Source organism: Lissotriton vulgaris, chromosome 11, assembly GCF_964263255.1.
Source record: "Lissotriton vulgaris chromosome 11, aLisVul1.2, whole genome shotgun sequence".
Classification (NCBI taxonomy): Eukaryota; Metazoa; Chordata; class Amphibia; order Caudata; family Salamandridae; genus Lissotriton; species Lissotriton vulgaris.
The window spans coordinates 44435673-44457770 of record NC_141699.1 but is presented as its reverse complement, the minus strand read 5'-3'; the positions used below and the strand labels follow the sequence as shown (position 1 = coordinate 44457770).

General features: G+C 45.4%; 1 protein-coding gene across 2 annotated transcripts in view; it reads right to left on the bottom strand.

The window, feature by feature from the left end:
- Positions 1 to 11255: 11255 nt before the first annotated feature.
- Positions 11256 to 22098, bottom strand: part of SCARB1 (scavenger receptor class B member 1) — a 549841-nt gene continuing 538998 nt past the window's right edge. For both annotated transcript variants that reach the window (XM_086942688.1, XM_086942687.1), the window contains one exon: positions 11256 to 16289. In XM_086942688.1, coding sequence (XP_086798814.1) covers positions 16170 to 16289 — 120 coding nt within the window. In that variant the 3' untranslated portion in view covers positions 11256 to 16169. The remainder of the gene's footprint in view (positions 16290 to 22098) is intronic.

Below are 22098 nucleotides of genomic sequence, written 5' to 3'. Positions count from 1 at the left end.
GTCATTGGCGTAAAAGAGGACATGGATATCATGAGAGCAGATGATGCTGGCTACAGGGATCGTGTAAATGTTGAAGAGAGTTGAGTCAGGGAGGATCCTTGCGGGACTCCACTGATGAGGTTGCAGGTGTACGGTGCCAGGCTGACTGACTGGGTCCTTTCGGTCAGGAAGGAGCAGATCCATTGGAGTGTGTATCCCTGAATTCTGATGGTGTGTAGGCATTGACAGAGGTTAGGTTGGAAGATTGTGTCACATGCTGCAGAAAGATTTAGGAGAATAAGGGTAGCCCTGTCTCCTCTGTCCATTGTCATGCAGATGTCATCTGTTGCAGCGTAGAGGACAGATTCCATGCTGTAGTAAGATCTGAAACCAGACTGAGCGGTGCGAGTAGTTGGTGATTTTTGAGGTATTCGATGAGGTGTATGTTGATGATTTGCTCTAACACCTTGCCTGGAATGGTAGCAGGGAGATCTGTCTGTATTTGGTGAGCGTATGGTTACTTCAGCAATGGGACAACAGTGGTGTGTTAACAATTATCTGGCAAGGTCATGGAGATGGGGTGAGCATAGCGCTGATGGGTTGCAGTCCCCTGGAGTAGTTGTGGTGGGGGGCATTGTATGATGGGACCCCTGTGTAGATGGACTTCATGGTAGCAGCGGTTTCTTTTTGGGTGATGATGGGCCATGTGGTTAGCCTTGGTTCTTTGGATAAGATTTGGAGGTGTTTGGTGAGGTCTGTCCAGTTGTGAGCTAAAGTTGCTGTAAATTGCAGTCATTTTGTGGATGAAGAATTGAGAGAGATTGTTGCAGTGCTCCTGCGAGGAAGTGATCATGTTGGAGGCGGACGATAGGGGAATTTTTTCACACTGACGAAGTATCATGGTTGCGGTATTTGCCTTTCCGGCGCCTTCCTCTGCACACATACAGAACACCACATCCTCACTTCCGCGTGGAAGTCGAGATGCGGTCTAGTCTTTCAGAGGGACCGCCTCCTCTCCTGATGCGCTTCCGGGGAATCCGCTTAACCACCGCGGTTCCCGCCGGATCGGCGCTTCGAATCCTGGTTAGAACCATCGTTGAAGCAGTCTGCCGTAAGACGTCTGACAGCAGGTAACTGGAGGACTCCTGCTGCCTGCAGCGTCCTCATACTTTGTTTGCTGTACTTTTCGAGAACGCCTGTTTCTCACCGTGCTGGAGCGCCTTCTTCTGCCTTTCTGTTCCGTGCCCTGTCACCGGCATTTCCTGCCTTGTATACCCTCGCGCTGGAGCGCTGAAGAGAGGGTTACTGAGGCATCTTGTGTTCGCTTGTTAGGACACCCCGCGCTGATGCGCTTTGCTTTGGAAGGGTTCTTTTTGTTCATTGCTGTTTATCCTTGGGGTTTGCATATCGCGCAGGAGCGCTTTCCTGTTTGTTTCCTTTTCCACGCTGTATCGCTTTCCTTTCTGTATACGTAACCGCGCAGGAGCGCATACGTGGGGTTCCACACCGTGCTGGAGCGCAGACTAGGGGGGTTCCACACCATGCTGGAGCGCATACTTTGGGGTTCCACACCGCGCTGGAGCACATACTCTGGGGGTTGCAAGATGTCTGCATTCATGTTGTTAACCTCGCAAGAGCACCTATTCTATACCTGAGTAAAGACGACTCCCGGAGTCTGGATGCTCCACTACCAGGTAGCGGAAACAACGAGACTCAATCTGCAACCAGGAATTTGATTTTCTGAATAAAACCTTCTTTAAAATTCCAGTTCTTTATGGGGTTCCAAAAATGCACAAAGATCTACAAACTCCACCCTACCAACCCATTGTGTCCACCATCGGGTCATTAACGGAACCCCTGTCCAAATATGTGGACGCCTGCCTTCAACCCATCATCTGTCACCTTCCCGCCTATGTTCGCGATACGGGTCATCTCATCTCCAAGATTGAAGGCCTTGACTTTAACATGGACACCGATATACTTGTCTCGATGGATATTGAGGCATTGTATACAAACATTCCGCAGGAGGGGGCCTTAGAGGCAGTCAAAAAGTTGCTAGAAGATTCTGACTGCCCTTCAGAGAAACTCCTTGTCTTAGAATGCTTGGCCATTGTTCTCAAAGAAAATTACTTTGAGTTTGACAAAGCGATCTACCAACAAGTGCTTGGAATTAGTATGGGCGCGGCTTGTGCCCCCAATGTGGCTAATGCATACATGGGAGCCTTTGAAGAGAGATTCATCTATAACGAGATTGCGCCTTTCTTCGAAAATGTCACCAAATACAATCGCTTTATAGATGATATCTTCTTCATCTGGAAGGGACCGCAGGAACAGCTTGATGAATTTATCTTATGGATCAACCTTTGTGATCCACATTTGAAATTCAGTGTAAACACCAGCTCCATGAGAATTGTGGGGCATATTACCAAGCAATAGCGATAATTATCGCTATTGCTTGGTTAGAGACAAACATTTACCGCTAAGCTGCGGCGATTTTTATCGCAAATAAACCTTGGTATTACCAAGGTTTATCGCAAATGTGATAAAAATCAGCCGCAATGCATGAATATCGCTGAAAAGTCAGCAATATTCATGCATTACCGAGCTAATGCTCTTAGCCATGTTATCCACCTCCCATTGGATAACATGGCTAAGAACTGCTCGGGGCAGGTGTTAGCTTTTGGAGATATTCGCGCTTAGCGCGAATATCTCCAAAAGTTGGTAATAGGAGATAGCGATTTTAGCGACTGTTTCCAGTCGCTAACATCTTGGCACGCCCACTTTGCATGTCATTAGTTATAAATATCACTGACATGCAAAGTGGGGCCCAAGATGGTCGCTATCTCCTACTAGCTGTCGCTAACTGGTGTTAGCGACAGCTAGGTAATAGGGAGATAATTTTATCTCCGATTTCTTGGCTTTTAAAGCCAAAAAAGCAGAGATAAACCCCCTTGATAATATGCCCCAGAATTCCTTGATGTATGGATTCAAATAAAAAACCAGCAGATTGAAGTCTCACTTTACACCAAACCGACTGCACGGAATTCCCTTCTCCTCTACGACAGTTTCCATCTGTGGAGTCAGAGAAACAGTATACCTTTCGGTCAGTTTTTGAGACTCTGCCGTAATTGCACGGACATCAGGAATTTTGAAATTCATGCCTCCCGACTTAAAAATAAGCTCCTGAACAGGAACTACCCTCACAGACTGATAAGGGATTCTTACAAGAGGGCCAAATATTTGAACCGCGAAGTCCTCCTGAGCCCTAAAGTAAAAAAACAGGAACACAACCTAGTGATTGTCACCACACATTCGAATTTTAACAACAAACTCAGATCAATCATTAACTCTCAATGGCATATTTTAAATACAGATAAGACAGCTGAACAACTTAACAAACCTATTTTCGCATTCAGACGGAATAAAAACTTGAGGAATGCCTTGGTCAGAGCGATTCTCCCTGAGACACCGGGCCCCAGCCAGAGGAGTATCACTGGCACCAATCCAATCACTGGTAGCCATAGGTGTGGTGGCTGCCACGCTGGTGACCATGTCACGACCACTCCTGAACATACATGGGGTAAAAGAAAGATTAAATTCAAAGAAATGACAAACTGTTGAACCAGCAATGTCATTTATCTACTTCACTGTCCCTGTTCCAAAGGATATGTCGGTGAGACTGGAAGAGAGTTCAGGAAACATAAATCTTCTATTAGAAACTCACGTGCCGGTGCGCCACTGGTGGCCCATTGGAAAGCCATGGAACATTCTCTGGAGGATCTCAAATGGCTCATCTTGGAACATATAAATTGCCCTCATGATGGAAATGTTGATGCTCTAAGAGCCAAAAGAGAAGTGTTTTGGATTTTTACCCTTAACACGACCACCACAGGTTTAAATGAAAATTTGCTGTGGGAAAACGCTATCATCTGATCCCTTTCCTGTTTTCTCATCTGTCCAGAACCAGTCTGCCCTCTATGTTCCTGATTTCGGTTTCCTTGTTATCAGCAGAAACTTTCTTCTTTTTATTTTTTGATGCGTTCTTCTGCCCTTTATAGGGCTTTAATTATTTTTTTCATCCATATTTTTACGTATTTTTCATTTTACTTTTAAGCTCTGATTTAGAAACATTCTTCCTTCTTATACCATCCTTTTCATTACTACTTCTTGCTTACATCACCGCCCTCACATATCCTCCTAGCAGCTCTAGTCTCTGATTCATCAGGAGCTCAGGTGCTGCAGATCGGGCTCGTTTTGCAGCAGATTGAAGCAAGAGCATTGTTCCTGCCCCAATGCCATTCTGCTTCCGGATACATTTGAAGGACCCACGCCGCACACAAGAGCGTCCCTATAGGCGCATCCATCGCCCAGGTGATTGGTTCTCCAGTTTTGTAATCTTGACCCCTCCCGATCGGTGGTTTCATCCCAGTCCATTCCCCCTGCTTTGCAGACGCACTGGTCACGGGAGGCAGCTCACCCTCGGCGTCCACTCAACATCTGGACATATCCACCCGGACCCCTCAGGTACTCGGAGTGTTTTTCCCCCGTGTGTTCTTTAGTTCGAATGTCCGACGACCACGGAGCATCTTTAGATTGTATTCGCAGCGTTGGTAAGGTAAGGTAAGGTAATTTTATTATGCATAATTAATTAAAAACAGTGCAAACATTTTACAAAACAGATTAAATATCATAAAAGAAGTTATGTCTTTAAAACGTCATTAAAAGAGCAAACAGTAAAAGCCCAATACAAATTTCCAGATGCGTTACTTTTGGGTAAGAGCAGGTGTCATTAAGTTCAAAGTAGCGTCTATATGTACTGTGTAATTTTTTTGGCAGTTTCTGCTCAATTAGCGCAAGGAACTTTACATACCTGCAGTTCAGTTTTGTGTTTGCAGGGTTAAGACAGGCCAGTACTGCTTGCCTTCTAGTGCGAGTTCCTATCTGTTTAAGTTGGTCCTTTAAGAACAACTGGCGTGCTGGCCTGAACTCTTGGCAGAGGCAAGTCATATGAAGTATGTCGCCCTTCTCTGTATTGCAGAAGGTGCAGGCCTCTTGGCCATTGCTCCTGAGCCATGGTGGCAAATGCTCTCTGGTAGGCAAGACCCCTAGTCTGTATTTCAGAAACTTCAGTTTTATTGTCTTGGGATAACCCTGGCTGAAGTATGGTTGAGGTGTCAGGGATTTACATGTGTTTATGGTCATCCATGCATGGTTTCTTTTAGCGAATGACTCTTTATCCTCTAGTAGTGAAAGAGTTTTGACAGTTTTCTAAACCAGTTTTTTTAATGCTTTGTGGCCGAGTTGCAAATCCCAGATCACAGTTAGTTTGGTAGTCCCCAAAGCTGTCTTCAGGTAAGATCTTGCCTGAGATGCGTCCCTGCTTTGAATGTCTTGCCATAACAGCTCATTTAAAGTGTTAGTAATAGCAGAACAAAGTTTGTGGCAGCAGATGATGTAAGCTCCCTGTCTTGCAAGAGCTTGTTTTTGTAGTCCAAATTCCAGCCTGAGTTGGGCGGGTGATGTATAGAACGGGAGCAAAAACATTGTTCGGTAGGCTTTTATCTGGATTGCATCCAGATTCTTGGCATCTCTCCCACGTAGAGCTTCGCTGCCGTAGCAGATGGATGGTAGTAGCTTAGCCTGGATGATTTTCAAGTAAGGAGTCAAAATTGGTCCTATTAGTTGGTTAGCTATGCTTTTTAATGTGGCGGCAATACAAGACGCTCTACTTTTTGCTTCCAGCATTTTGCTGTGAGAATGAACCGTCTTGGTCGAAGATGACTCCCAAGTATTTATAGTCCGAAGCTGGCTCAATATTTTGGCCGCCCAGTGTCCATATCTTCTGCGGCTTTTTGTGTATGTTTATTGACATAGTGCGAGTTTTGCTCAAATTTATTTTTAGTTTGTTTTCCATGGCATAACTATGCATTTGAATTAATAGTTGCTTGAGGCCGATGTAGGTATGGCTCAGTAGCACGACATCGTCTGCGTACAGAAGGTTGCTCAGGGGTTTCCCTCCCAGCCTCGGGGGATGGGAATTGCAAGTTTTTAATATGCCTGGTAGATCCACCATATACAGATTAAACAGTGTTGGGGCGAGCACACAACCTTGCTTAAGGCCTTTGGTGGTGCGGACTTTAGATGATAGATGTGTGCCGCCTCCTAGCTTCACCTGCACCCAGGTGTCGGAATGGAGAAGCTTCAGCATACTTAACGTGGAATGCGGTATTCCTCATTGTTCCAGTTTCCTCTAGAGTCTGTCTCTATCAATGTTATCGAATGCCGCACTGAAATCAATGTAGCACATGTGCAGCGGCAATTTCCGTGTTTTTGCTGCGTCGATCATTAGTGAGATGGCCAGAATATTTGTAGTTGTTCCAGTGTTTTTACGGAAGCCGGTCTGGTTCAAAGGTATAATTTCATTGGAGTCCGCCCATGAGACAATCTCCTCCAAGATTGTACCCGCAAAGTATTTTGCCTCGTTGTCAAGAAGGGCTACTAGACGATAATTGTTTGGATCAGTTTTATTGCCTTTTTCATATATGGGGACGATTGTCGACCCTCTCCAGGATTCTGGGATTTTATTTAGAAGTCTAACTTCACAGAATAGCGGTTGCATGATAGTGGCCCATTCTGTGCTCTTTTCCTTGAATAAAGCTGGCGGTATGCCATTGGGACCTGGAGCGCCTTCTTTCCTGCCCTTGCGAATTTGTATTGATACTTGTGTTATTTGCTGAGAGGCTGATGCGACCATGATGCTTTCCTGTAGGCCTTGCTCCTTCTTAATCTGAGACTCCGACGGGGGCGTTGTGCGATGGGGCTCTTTTTTGTTGGATTCCTGGGTTCCTGCCTGTTCCAGGTAATTGTTGAAATGGCTGGAAAGGTGGTTTATCCATGTCTGTTCCATGATGTGCGAGCCTGGTTCTTTATATTCTGGATGCAGAATCCTATTCACCGATTGCCAAAAGTGTGCGCTAATACTGCTTTTGGTATCAAATAGCAGTTTTGCCCATGTTTCGTTTTCAGCCTCTTGTTTTATGTTCCATTTTGTGCGTTTGAGTTCCACTGTTTGTTTCCTCAGCTCTATCCGAAGGTTTGTTTTCTCTGCAGATGATCTTAGCTTCCGTAGGGTCGAGTTAATTTGTTTTTTGTGTGACCTTAGTTGTGCTCTCTGACCTCTTTTTAAGTTGGATGTGGTGCCCTTATTAGGAAGATTGCTTTTTTGGATGGGCTTGGTAGCCAGATCTCGTAGCAGAGACTCATTGTATAGCTCCCAGTATTGAATATGCCCAACCACATTTGATTGTAGCGTGTTATGTAATATAAGGGCACTTTCTGCCAGGGATGTTAGATTGGTTGGCATGCATTCGCAGCGTTGGGGTTTGCCATCTGCTGTCCAGATCAGCCCCGCCTCCGAAGCTCATCTGCATCTGCTTCACTCACACTAACACCGTGCACTGCTTCTATGGAACTACCTCTCCGAAGCCAGTGTGCACGTGTTCTGCACAGACTATGTGCACTGGCAGTGAAGTCCCTATTATCCCAAATTTCCCCATAGCCTTGGACTTCATTTCTGTGCACCAATGATTTTTTAAAACCGCTCTGAGCTGGTGTTTAACTTGCATTGTTTATCTTCCATCCAGGAAGCGTCTTCGCTCAAATTAGACTCCAACAGTCTTTCATTCTCCATTCATCTCGTTTCCACTTACCCTGGCGCCACTACAGAAAGGTAAGTAGTGCCATGCATTATCTCAGTGACGCAGCTAGGCCGTAGTTCTTAGGCCGGCACGGATATTGGTCCTGTTAATCTCTCCCCACCCAGGTCGTTACTATGGATAGGCTGAGAGGGAGTTGTTCCATTTTTATAAGGCTGTTAGGTTGTAGTTTCCCAATATTCGTGCTACTTATTTTCTCATAAATCCACAATTCTCTTGTTAATTCCTTAAACCATTGAGGAAACTGTCTACATACCTTTTTATGCTGACACTGGGGCATATATTAGCAATGAGTAGCGATATTTATCGCTAACTAGGCTTTGCAACGATTTTTTTATCGCTAAGCATCGCCAGAAATTCTCGCTGAGATAACTTGCTATTAGCAACGTTTATCACAGAAGTGATAAAAATCCTCACGCTAACTGCCAAATGAGAGATTATCGCTGGAAAACCAACGATAATCCCTCGAAGTTTGGTGTTAGCTTCATGATAGGGGCTCACAAACTTAGCCATGATATCCACCTTCCATAGGCTATCATGGCTAAGTCAGGAAAATACCAGGTGTAAAAAAAGCAGCGCTAACCACGGTTAGCACTGCTTTTATTGTCTCTAACAGGGTTAGCGATATCCTTGATAATAGGAGAAATGTTGCTTGACAACATTTCTCCTATTATTTTTCTATGTAACGCCCCCTTTGCATATCATTAGAGATGCAAGGGGAAGCGTAGAGAAAAAGGGTGCTAACATGCGAATTTGCGTGTTAGCACCCTGTTGCTGATAGGAAGATAATTTTATCTCCACTTTCTTGGCTTTTAAAGCCAAAAAAGCAGAGATAAATCCCTTGATAATATGCCCTTTATTCCTTGATTTGTCTCCCCTCAACGAACAGATTCAGGCTGGTGAGGCTATACTGACGCCCCTCCCGTTTTCATTATATGTAACTGAGCTCTTTGAAGGCCTGTACCTTGATTTCTTCTTAGAACCTCAGATATTTGTAACAGCATTGTGTCTTGAGGTGTGTATACTAACTTTGCCTTCTTGTTTCCCATCTGGAAAACACCCTTTCTATCTCGTTCTCATTTCTGATTCCTTCACCAAGGGTTATAAGGCATCCTTTAGCACTACATTTTGCTCCTTGATGAACGATTTATATTTATTGTTTCCAATATGCATGTTTATAACCTTATCTTTTCTTTAGGGTCACACAAAAAAACTTATAGAGACTACTGCTTGGTTCTTTGAGGATTGATGTGAGCTCTCTGTTTTTAGTATGCTTGGTCGTACACTGCCTTGCTTATGATTTTGAACTGGAACTGTGGTCCTTAGTATTTATATTGTTATCTTATATTATTTCCCATTTCACCCACAGACATACATCGTCAGCCCTAATTGAGATCATAAACTTTATGACAAATTGATTTTACACTACAAATTGGATCTTTGAGGACCGCGCTGGTTAATGGAATTACAAAATGCGCCCTGATGAAGGAATTTCCTAATTAATTGCCTTTTCCGAAACGCGCGTCAGCGCTTTTTTCTCTGATGTATGATGAAATGATGTTTTGATTGAGTATGGATGTATGTATTGTATGATAGGTAGCTTGTGGTTGCTTGATTGACTGACTGAATTGCATGTCATGTTTTGTATTGTTCTATTACCCTTGGGGCTGATGTTCTTTTTTGTCTTGTGGACCATTTTATGACATTTCTATGTATTAGAAGTCACTGAACATGATGATTTCCTTGTGTGTTTTGTTATCAGAACTTTATTCAAAATGACTATAAATATAAAAAATCAATTGTTCAAAAATATAATTGATTTTCTGTGGGTGTTTGCTTGAATCCATTTGCTGGTTCTCTATCATTTGGGGAGGCCATTTTTCCTGTTGTTGTAATACTACCAGGTAGCTATCCTTCTGTATCAGTGTAGAGGTGTACGTTGGATTGGGAGGTGTGGGTCTTCTCCAAAGTGGGTGTCCCTTTGTCCCACTACCAGTTGGCGTCCACGGTCCTACCCCAGCCCAGAGACGCTCCCTATCTACAACCAAGACAACAACCCATCATCTTTGCCTCCCTTCCCCTGGTTCTATCTCATCCCTGTTGGGTACATCTTTTCTCCCACGGGGTCATGTGGGTACAGGGGCGGTAGCTCTTGTCGTCTTTGCAAGAATACTCCGCAAGTAAAGGTAAGCCTTGTGGGGTACCTGACACAAAGATTTATTTGCTTCTGTGGTGCTGGCAACAATGCGGTCCGCCACAGTAGTGCGTTTGGTGTCCCAGATCATTTGGTGGTAGCGTCTTAGAAAGGATTTGAACAAGCTCCTGTCTGCATTGTCCTGGCTCACTATTCCTTTGTTTTTAGCTGTCTGCAGTGGAATTTCATCAGTTTGAGTTCCTCCCTGTACCAACTGGCCTAGGATCTGGATTTTGCTGTATTCCTATGTTTGAATGGGGACGGGGAGCCAGCGGAGGTGATCCAACTGTTAAAATCCTTGGTGGCTTTCTGGAGGCTGTTGCTGTCTTTGGGTAGGTGGGTGTTGAGAGTGGATTTCCAATCCTTGTCAGTGATGCTTTTCCGGTGAAATAAGTAGGTCCCTTTACTCGTTGGGTGATGTCTGTTTTCTTCAATGAGTGCTCTTGAGTTGGAGTCGGCGTGGTCAGCCAGGTGGAATTCAGTTTCTGGAGTTAAGATGTATATTGCCAACATCAAGGGCAAGTGGTGTGACAAAGTCCGTTATGGTGTAGGAAGATTGTATGCGGTGCTGGTGCCCTGTAGATGAGTACTGATTATGTTCAAGTTGGCTGTGACGTGGATCTTGAACGACCAGTGTTCCATGTTGGAGGATGACCTGTCTGTGGATGTGGTGCAGCTGATGGTGTTGTTGTGGATGATGGTGATCCCTCCTCTGCGCTAGTGAAGTCTGTCTTGTCTGGATGGTTGTAGTGATGTTGGATGAAGGGTTCAGCCAAGTTTCCGCAAGTCAGTAGTATTGTTGTGCAGCAGGTCCCAGATCTCTGTGGTGTGTTTGGTGAGTTAGTTGTGTTGAGGAGCCTGCATGGGATTGTAGTGTGGTGTGTGGGTTGTTGGAGGAATGTGTAAGTGTGTGAGAGTAGGGTGTTGGAATCTGTCAGTGCCGTGAGTGTTTGGTGTGGGTAAGTGCAGGAAAACTTGCAGCAAGTGCAGGACAATGTTTGGTGTTGTGTGGTGAGGTGAAGCAGCTAGGTGTGGAGCAGTGGACAGGTTCAAGGGTGCAAATGGATGCAGCAGGAGGGAGGAGGATCAGGGTTCCTGGTGCTGGGCTCGGTTGGATGCAGTCAGGCTTGCTTTGGCGTTTCAGCAGCATACATCCACTTTGTGTCTACACTGTTGCAGCCATTATGTAGGTCCTCGGAGTGGGGAGGCGTGAGGTCACTTTCTGTGCAGATGGATAATGGGAAACCCAGTAATGAGTATTAGGGGGCACTCTCCATTTCTTGCAGGAGGTACCCCTAAGGTTTTGTTATGCCAATAAGTGTAGAAAAGCAATCAGTAAATAATTCTGAATCAATAGAGGAAAACAATTGAGTCTTCAGTAGTTGCATATTTATTAGTCAACAGATTATCCAAAACCTGCAAATACTGCATAGGTTCAAAATACTTAACAGTTAATACTGTCCGTACAATTCCTGAAAGTAGAGCTGAATGAAGACTGATTGTCTGCACGCACAAGACCACAAAAAGAAATACGTTTGCTCGATCCACAAAGTTAGACTATTGTAGCAACAATGCTTAAGAGCATAACATGAGTAAAATATACATTGCTTTTTATTTTCCAGTAATAGAGGTTCGCACTGCTAGACATACACACATGCTGGCATTGGTTTAGCTTCAGATTAGTGTAATAAAGTCAATGTGCAGTATTACATTATTGTTGTGTATCAGTGCATGGGTTCGGAAGGCCGAAGACCACCTTTGGCTGCTAAAGTCCACAATTCAAGGAGCGGTGAAGCCTTGTTAGTTCCTCCTGGTGGCTGTGCCAGTGGTGTATCAAAGGCCCCTGCAGTGTGGGGGGCTTGAGCTTCAGCGGGCCCCCTCAGCACAGTACCCTGGCCTGAGAGCTCTGAGTGAGTACAAAGGGGGCCCCTCCATGTACTTTGTAGGGAGGCCCCCTCAAGTTTCGGTACACGCCAGTGGGCTGTGCGGTCTCTCTTTAATCAAACACTAGATTTGTTAAACATTATCTCATTTCCAAACAAAGGTCTCCATCTCACAGTTATTTTGCTTTTTAGAATGATTAACTGCACAACTGGCCATTTGTGCCAGTGAGGTATTGAAGTGAGTGTCGGTCAAAACGCTATTATGAAGCGGCCTGAGCGTCTCTTGTGTATTTTGAACTTATCACATTTCTTAAATCTGAGCTGGGTGGGTGAGGGGAGCATGACGAGCCCGCTCAGCGTTCCATGCCGAGCCAGCTGAGTGGTCCATGCCGAGCCCGCTGAACGGTCCATGCCGAGCCCGCTGAGCGGTCCATGCCGAGCCTGCTGAGCGTTCCATGCCGAGCCCGCTGAGCGGTCCATGCCGAGCCCGCTGAGCGATTCATGCCGAGCCCGCTGAACGGTCCATGCCGAGCCCGCTGAGCGGTCCATGCCGAGCTCGCTGAGCGTTCCATGCCGAGCCCGCTGAGCGGTCCATGCCGAGCCCGCTGTGCGGTCCATGCCGAGCCCGCTGAGCGGTCCATGCCGAGCCCGCTGAGCGGTCCATGCCCTCTGGGTCTGAACGACATGAGTCCCACCGCTCTTCTCATCGTCTCCAAGACATGGACCTGGCAAGGAGCCCATTCTGCAAAAGATGTTCAGCAGCCACTCAAAACAATTAGATAAAGACTTGGAGGGGTCTGAGATAGGGGCAAGGGTACTGTGACAAGGACTATGATGAGTATGACAATTGCAACTGAGAAATATTCTTAGTAGGAAAATGGCATCATATCAAAAATATTTTTTATCTCAAAGACATCGCCATAATTGAAATGCACTTTTTTTGCAACATTAATCACCTTTGCAAACATAGAAACAAGAAACATATTAACCATCTAGGTGTCAGACAAACAGCATTGTCTTCGAGTTTGTAAACAGAGATGCAGGAATTACTGTTTCTTAAAAACTTGCAAATGTAAACGCACACACACTTTTGGATGTCCTACATAATTTGACTTATTTCACATCTGTAAACAATTGGAATTAGTATAAGCAAGAGACACACAACACAATTAAATCAGACAGAAATTTAGGAATATATGAAAGTGCAATAAGAAGACCAAGCAAAGGGAGGTCGACTCAGACTAGGCACCAAGGAGCCCTCGATCACCCCTGACACACGGTGTAAACTGGATCACCCCTGACACATAAACTAAACAGTGGATCACCCCTGACACATGATCTAAACGGTGGATCACCCCTGACACATGATCTAAGCTATTCATCGCCACTGGCACATAATCTAAACTGTTGATCAACACTGACACTTGGTGTACACTGTGGTGTGCTGTGTTGCGCTCTCCTCGTGTCTCACATCAATTTGCCTTTGACGACTTGTGCTATGTCCAGTTTTGTCGTAACCATTGTATTCATTCACAGGATGGGAGTAGCTGGTGACGTGGAAGCGTGAATTGACAAAGCAAATCACTCTTACTGTTATGTAACTTCAAAACATTAGAAGTAGGTAATGCAGAGTGAACGAGTTCTCTTTTACACCACCCTGGGCATAGTCACACGGGAATGGCGAAGCGCCGCCTTAAGCAGACATTGCTAATGCCATGCTCCGTATTCAAAAGAATGCGGCATACCCCTGCGTTTCCCCTAGCGCTAGCCCTGAATCTAGCAGCCTAGTGCCAACAGAGGCACCCTTGCATCATAGTGCAAAGGTGTGTGCAACGGGGGGAATGATTGTTTATAAGCAGGAAGGTGTCCCTTCCTACACAAACAACGCTGAATGGTGAATTGTAACTTCTATGTGTGCTGCATTGGTGGTGTTACACATAGTCAGAGTACTGGAACCTGTTCTGAAACCTTCTAGAGAAGAGCATTCTGTTCTGAACCCTTCTTGTGCATCCGGGGCAATCTGATTCCTAATAATTATAAAGAACCCTTTAAGGTTGTTCTACAGCAGATGGGATTGGCTTTTGCTGCTTTAGAGCAGCTGATCTTACGTAAGACCTCTCAAATCAGCAGCATGTCACGTTCTTCTTTTAGCAACAAGGGGTGCCATGGAATGTGCTGCAGCAGCATGCGTTTGGCTTGTCCCAGTATCTGGGAGTGCAACCGCTAGAAGACCCGGATGCTTTTGGCTTGTCCTAAATGTGGAGCCGGTTGCTGTGGCAGAGCAGTAGCATCTGCCTGCTTCTGGCTTGTCCCACTGTGTGTGAGTGTTAGTGTGTGCAAAGCATGCTCTTGGCTGGTCCAATGTGAGAGGCAGTGAAGGGTTCAACGATGGGCGATCACAGTGAAGTCTTGCAACAAGCAGCACCACCGGTCTGAAGGGCAAGCACTGAAGCCACCTGCGGCACTCGGCGAAGCTCCGCACTCCCAGGGACTTCTTACTACAGTCTTTGTTGTTCCAACACGCTGCCTTCCTAGGGTAGAGTTGTCTGTTTTGCTTTTGTGCATTTAAAGAAGGGTCCTTTCTTTGTGCGTTTGGTAATGTGTTACAATGCCCTCTTGTGATATAAAACTATTAGCGTCAACCCCTCCCTCCCTCTCTCACATCTAGTAAAAGCTGATCACAGTGGTAGAATTGGAGAATGCGGACCACACACAAATAAGCAGTGATAAAAAATGGCTCCCGTACACTGCCAGTGTAAAATGCTGAACAGAGAGGGACGACTGAAAGTGGAGTTGAAAAGGCACTGGCGAACGCAGGTTAAAAAGGTAATTGAAAATATCACTTCTGGACATGTATGCACAAACGCACACACACATTGGCGAATGTGGATTTAACAAAAATACTACATAATGTGACATTGCCCTTTGGCAGAAACCAGCCAACGCTGCCAGGGAATTTCAGGACACCATGCCATTACTCTTGGTAAAAGACTCCTTTGACAGCTTGGGGGACACAAGAAGCTGCTCTATAGAGAGGGTGATTCAGAATCTTCCATGACATCTACTGCAGACATCCCACAGCGTCACAAGCGTGCCAAACCGCAGCGGCTAGCCACACGACTGCTGTGGGTAGCCCATGATCCCCAAACATCCAGAGGACTGGGGCTCACGCAGCTGGCTGCCCCACACGTCATCTGTGCGTCCAGATGTTTCTGATATTTTAGCAGCAGAGGAGGGGGCAACCTATTTAATTCTCTCTTCGAGACGCTATTGTGTTTGTGACACTAAACGGTTCAAGGAGTTGGTTTGTGCTTGTGGGACAAGAGTGTGCTTTAAATAAAGGTGCAGTGAAATGTTTCTTATGGGCTGGGGAAGGGTTGATTGTCAAATAGTGAGTACCTAAGTGCTGTGTAGAAGAACTTTACTTTGTGGACCAGTCAGTCTTCACCACCGCAAGGAAAACCCAACTGTCCTCGAAGCTGATGGAAGGAGGCAAGAAGAACCTCAAGAGATGGGCAGCGTCTCCAGGACAGGGAGTTGTTTACAAGAGTTATCTTAAATTAGAACTCAAAGGAACACATTTATATATAACTGAGACTTTTCTTTTGGGTTCACACAAGTCCAGGTTCTGCTGCCCACAAACTCTCCAAAACTGTTGCTGAGTCCACATGATCTGAACTTTGTAACTGGTTCTGTTCATGCTTAAAGTGAAGTCAGCCTAACCAGAACAGAAGTCCAAACACATGGAAGTAAAAAGGGAATACCAAAACCACAGCTCTCCTTGCAGGTCTGCTCCAATCGAGAGTCCGCAGCTTTGCTTCTTTTGCTGGCCCGTGGCTGGACTCACAGGATAGCGGTGCGGTGTGGGTAGCAGAGGAAGTCTTGGTCAACATTTGATGATTTGGGTATCATCTGAAGATTTGTGCAACTCTCAACTCTTTGGTCAACTTTGGAAGATTTTAGAATGACTGCGGATTTGGCCAACTTTCATTATTTGGCCATCATTGGAGGATTCTGGCAGTGTGGGACCATGAGGCCACAGGAGGATTCAGCCCATAGGCACATGAGGTTGGTGTAAACACCGGTAAACGTTCCATAGAAAAGATCATTGGGTTCACATTTTTCCTTCATGCGAAAAACAACAAATTCTGTAGATTTGAGATGTTCTTTTAAGAACTTCAATGCATATTCAAGGAATTAAATATTCTATCATATTGCTCATAATTTCCGCTTAAATCGTCCTTTTTTTGTTCATTTCTCGACAAACAAATTGCCCTTGTTATGTTTCGATTACTTTGGGATTCTCTGCTGGCAGAATTGTTCAATGATGTATGATATGTTTGTTTTCTCATCTGTAGATCTGCATGTCCACCTGGGCGGACCAGAATCACTGGACAGCTATGACGTGTTGAGCATCCCGTCATGTATGCTGACATACGTGTTCTCGAGAAGGGTCGTTTGGGAATTCGCAGAAGGTCCGATCGCCGTGCTTTCCTCTTTCACTTCCGGCCTCTGCTTCTGTTAATCAAGAGAATAAGGGATGAAATATATTAGAAAACCTGCAATACTTGAATTTCAAACTCACAAGAACACTAAGAAGTCAGGATTAGGCAACTCACTGGTCCTCCTCTATTGAGAGTTTTAACACAATTAATCCTGGCTTGGCATTCTTTACAAACCCTCTCACCTCAACCTCAGCATCAAAGAGAGTGGCCAGGAAAGCTACTTTTTCATTGATCAGAGGATACAATGGGGCGTTTAGAATGATAGGCAATATCCCATCACATTCTGGTAACTCCCTGGCTTTTAATCATCAGAAAAAGGCCAGTGACAGGGTGTAATTAGATTTGGAAACATGTGCAGAAACGTTTTTACCGAGAGTCATTCCTCATTTATTCACAAATTAATCTTACATTCAGGGGTTGTAAGACTATAGACTGTGTATTACCCCTGTAAATAGTGCATAGTATAGGAAGTGTGAATAAAAACCGCAGGAGGTGAGAAGTCACTCAGCAGGAACCTTGTTTGTCTCTTAAACCAATTCCTTTCTCTTTGCTCTTCAGAGACATGAATACATGCAAGAGTTTGTGTGGTACCACATTGTCTTGTGAAGGTTTCAGGGCCGGAGAAGAAGGGGACTTAGGGTCATGAGAGAGCCAGGAGGACTGAGTACATTGAAGCCCCAACAGGCAAAGGAAACTCACACAAGGAGCTGGCCAGATGATGACAGGGTTCAGAGTAATTTATTATGACAAAATGTTTGTAGATTTCTTTATATCATACATTTATAGGCTACGGAGATGAAAAGCTCATTGGTCACTGTTGGGAGCTGCCTCCAGGGCTCTGATCTTTTTACCATTATCCCCCTGAGTGTGACGAGGAGACGAGGGGTCTATGGGGCATATTAGTAATGGCGATATCGCCGCAGTTCGGGCTGGACTGTTCCCATGAGGCACAAGGTCAGACTGATTTGCATATGGCCATGTCTGAACTGGGGTGGCAGAGTGGGCTAAAGAACGGTGATGGATTAAACCCTAATCTTTTGACTGGGTGTGAGTGTTTGATTGATTCAGATGCTCCGTCCATCACCACCCCCTTTTGTACCGATATCGCCGCTTTAGCAGAACTTTTTCCCGCTAAAGTGGCGATATTTTTATCGCCCTATTATCAAGCTGTAGCGACAGCTTTTAGGCGATAGCTACAGGTTTGGGGCCCGCTTTGCATGTCAGCGATATTTATCGCTAATGACATGCAAAGTGGGCGTACCCAAACTGTTAGAGACTGAAAGAAGTCGCTAACACAGCTATCGCCTATTAGCAAGGCAGGTGAAGCGATAAAAAAAAATCGCTAGAAACCAACGCCGGCTAAAAAGTTGACTTACCTGTACAGTCAATGGAGGGTGGATTATCACATTAAGCCCCCATTGGCGTTAATGGGAGAATATCGCTGGATTTCCAGCAATATTCTCGCATTTTCTGCTATCGCCGGATATTTTATCGCATTGGAGATAAACGTTGCTAATAGCACGTCATCCCTGCAATTATATCCGGCGATAGCAAGCGATAAAAATATTTGCGCTAAGGGCATTTAGCGATAAATATCGCTAGTTGTTGCTAATAGGCCCCTATGTTTTTAATGCATTGTTAATGCCCAAGGGATGTCGCAATACTGCAGTCTCGCTGGGGCTCTTTTAATGCTCGAGGGATGTCGCATTACTAAAGTCCTCTCTGGGGCGTCTTTAATGCTCGAAGGATGTCACATTACTACAATCCTCACTAGAGTGTCTTTAATGCTCGAGGGATGTCACATTACTACAGTCCTCACTGGAGTAACTTTAATGCTCGAGGGATGTCACATTACTACAGTCCTTGATGGGGTGTCTTTAATTCTCGAGGGATGTCACATTACTACAGTCCTCGCTGAAGCGTCTTTAATGCTCGAGGGATGTCACATTACAACAGTCCTCACTGGAGTATCTTTAATGCTCGAGGGATGTCACATTACTACAGTCCTCACATGGGTGTCTTTAATGCTCGAGGGATGTCACATTACAACAGTCCTCACTGGAGTATCTTTAATGCTCGAGGGATGTCAATTTACTACAGTCCTCACTGGGGCGTCTTTAATGCTCGAGGGATGTCACATTACTACAGTCCTCACATGGGTGTCTTTAATGCTCGAGGGATGTCACATTACTACAGTCCTCACTGAAGCATCTTTAATGCTCGAGGGATGTCACATTACTACAGTCCTCACTGGGGCGTCTTTAATGCTTGAGGGATGTCACATTACTACAGTCTCAATGGGGCATCTTTAATGCTCGAGGGATGTCACATTACTACAGTCCTCACTGGGGCGTCGTTATGCTCGAAGGGTGTCACATTACTATAGTCTCACTGGGGCATTCCTAATGCTCGAGGGATGTCACAATGCTACAGTCCTCAATGGTGCATCTTTAATGCTCGAGGGATGTCACATTACTACAGTCCTCACTGGGGCATCTTTAATGCTTGAGGGATGTCACATTACTACAGCCTCACTGGAGCATCTTTAATGCTCAAGGGATGTCACATTACTACAGTCCTTACTGAAGGATCTTTAATGCTCGAGGGATGTCACATTACTACAGTCCTCGATGGGGTGTCTTTAATGCTCGAGGGATGTCACATTACTACAGTCCTCACTGGGGCGTCTTTAATGCTCAAGGAATGTCACATTACTACAGTCCTCACTGGGGCGTCGTTATGCTCGAAGGGTGTCACATTACTATAGTCTCACTGGGGCATTCCTAATGCTCGAGGGATGTCACAATGCTACAGTCCTCAATGGTGCATCTTTAATGCTCGAGGGATGTCACATTACTACAGTCCTCACTGGGGCATCTTTAATGCTTGAGGGATGTCACATTACTACAGCCTCACTGGAGCATCTTTAATGCTCAAGGGATGTCACATTACTACAGTCCTTACTGAAGGATCTTTAATGCTCGAGGGATGTCACATTACTACAGTCCTCGATGGGGTGTCTTTAATGCTCGAGGGATGTCACATTACTACAGTCCTCACTGGGGCGTCTTTAATGCTCGAGGGATGCCACATTACTACAGTCCTCACTGAAGGATCTTTAATGCTCGAGGGATGTCACATTACTACAGTCCTCGATGGGGTGTCTTTAATGCTCGAGGGATGTCCCATTACAACAGTCCTCACTGGAGTATCTTTAATGCTCGAGGGATGTCACATTACTACAACCCTCGATGAGGCGTCTTTAAGGCTTGAGGAATGTCACATTACTACAGCCCTCGATGGGGCGTCTTTAAGGCTCGAGGGATGTCACATTACTACAGTGCTCACTGAAGCATCTTCAATGCTCGAGGGATGTCAATTTACTACAGTCCTCGATGGGGCGTCTTTAGGCTTGAGGGATGTCACATTACTACAGTCCTCACTGGGGCATCTTTAATGCTTGAGGGATGTCACATTACTACAGTCCTCACTGGGGCATCTTTAATGCTTGAGGGATGTCACATTACTACAGTCCTCACTGGGGCATCTTTAATGCTTGAGGGATGTCACATTACTACAGTCCTCACTGGGGCATCTTTAATGCTTGAGGGATGTCACATTACTACAGTCCTCACTGGGCCGTTTTTAATGTTCGAGGGATGTCACAATGCTACAGTCCTCAATGGTGCATCTTTAATGCTCGAGGGATGTCACATTACTACAGTCCTCACTGGGGCATCTTTAATGCTTGAGGGATGTCACATTACTACAGTCCTCGATGGGGCGTCTTTAAGGCTTGAGGGATGTCACATTACTACAGTCCTCACTGGGGCGTCTTTAATGTTCGAGGGATGTCACATTACTACAGTCCTCACTGGGGCGCCTTTAATGCTTGAGGGATGTCACATTACTACAGTCTCACTGGGGCGTCGTTATGCTCGAAGGGTGTCACATTACTATAGTCTCACTGGGGCATTCCTAATGCTCGAGGGATGTCACAATGCTACAGTCCTCAATGGTGCATCTTTAATGCTCGAGGGATGTCACATTACAAAAGTCCTCACTGGGGCATCTTTAATGCTTGAGGGATGTCACATTACTACAGTCCTCACTGGGGCGTCTTTAATGCTTGAGGGATGTCACATTACTACAGTCTCAATGGGGCGTCTTTAATGCTCGAGGGATGTCACATTACTACAGTCCTCACTGGGGCGTCTTTAATGCTTGAGGGATGTCACATTACTACAGTCTCACTGGGGCGTCTTTAATGCTTGAGGGAAGTCACATTACTACAGTCCTCACTGGAGTATCTTTAATGCTCGAGGGATGTCACATTACTACAGTCCTCACTGGGGCGCCTTTAATGCTTGAGGGATGTCACATTACTACAGTCTCACTGGGGCGTCGTTATGCTTGAAGGGTGTCACATTACTATAGTCTCACTGGGGCGTCTTTAATGCTTGAGGGATGTCACATTACTACAGTCCTCACTGGGGCGTCTTTAATGCTTGAGGGATGTCACATTACTACAGTCTCACTGGGGCGTCGTTATGCTTGAAGGGTGTCACATTACTATAGTCTCACTGGGGCATTCCTAATGCTCGAGGGATGTCACAATGCTACAGTCCTCAATGGTGCATCTTTAATGCTCGAGGGATGTCACATTACAACAGTCCTCACTGGGGCATCTTTAATGCTTGAGGGATGTCACATTACTACAGTCCTCACTGGGGCGTCTTTATTGCTTGAGGGATGTCACATTACTACAGTCTCAATGGGGCGTCTTTAATGCTCGAGGGATGTCACATTACTACAGTCCTCACTGGGGTATCTTTAATGCTCAAGGGATGTCACATTAGTACAGTCCTCACTGAAGGATCTTTAATGCTCGAGGAATGTCACATTACTACAGTCCTCGATGGGGCGTCTTTAAGGCTTGAGGGGTGTCACATTGCTACAGTTCTCGCTGAAGCGTCTTTAATGCTCGAGGGATGTCACATAACAACAGTCCTCACTGGAGTATCTTTAATGCTCGAGGGATGTCACATTACTACAGTCCTCACCTGGGTGTCTTTAATGCTCGAGGGATGTCACATTACTACAGCCTCACTGGAGTATCTTTAATGCTCGAGGGATGTCACATTACTACAGTCCTCACCTGGGTGTCTTTAATGCTTGAGGGATGTCACATTACTATGGTCCTCACTGGAGTATCTTTAATGCTCGAGGGATGTCAATTTACTACAGTCCTCACTGGGGCGTCTTTAATGCTCGAGGGATGTCACATTACTACAGTCCTCACTGAAGCATCTTTAATGCTCTAGGGATGTCACATTACTACAGTCCTCACTGGGGCGTCTTTAATGCTTGAGGGATGTCACATTACTACAGTCTCAATGGGGCGTCTTTAATGCTCGAGGGATGTCACATTACTACAGTCCTCACTGGGGCGCCTTTAATGCTTGAGGGATGTCACATTACTACAGTCTCACTGGGGCGTTGTTATGCTCGAATGGTGTCACATTACTATAGTCTCACTGGGGCATTCCTAATGCTCGAGGGATGTCACAATGCTACAGTCCTCAATGGTGCATCTTTAATGCTCGAGGGATGTCACATTACTACAGCCTCACTGGAGCATCTTTAATGCTCAAGGGATGTCACATTACTACAGTCCTTACTGAAGGATCTTTAATGCTCGAGGGATGTCACATTACTACAGTCCTCGATGGGGTGTCTTTAATGCTCGAGGGATGTCACATTACTACAGTCCTCACTGGGGCGTCTTTAATGCTCAAGGAATGTCACATTACTACAGTCCT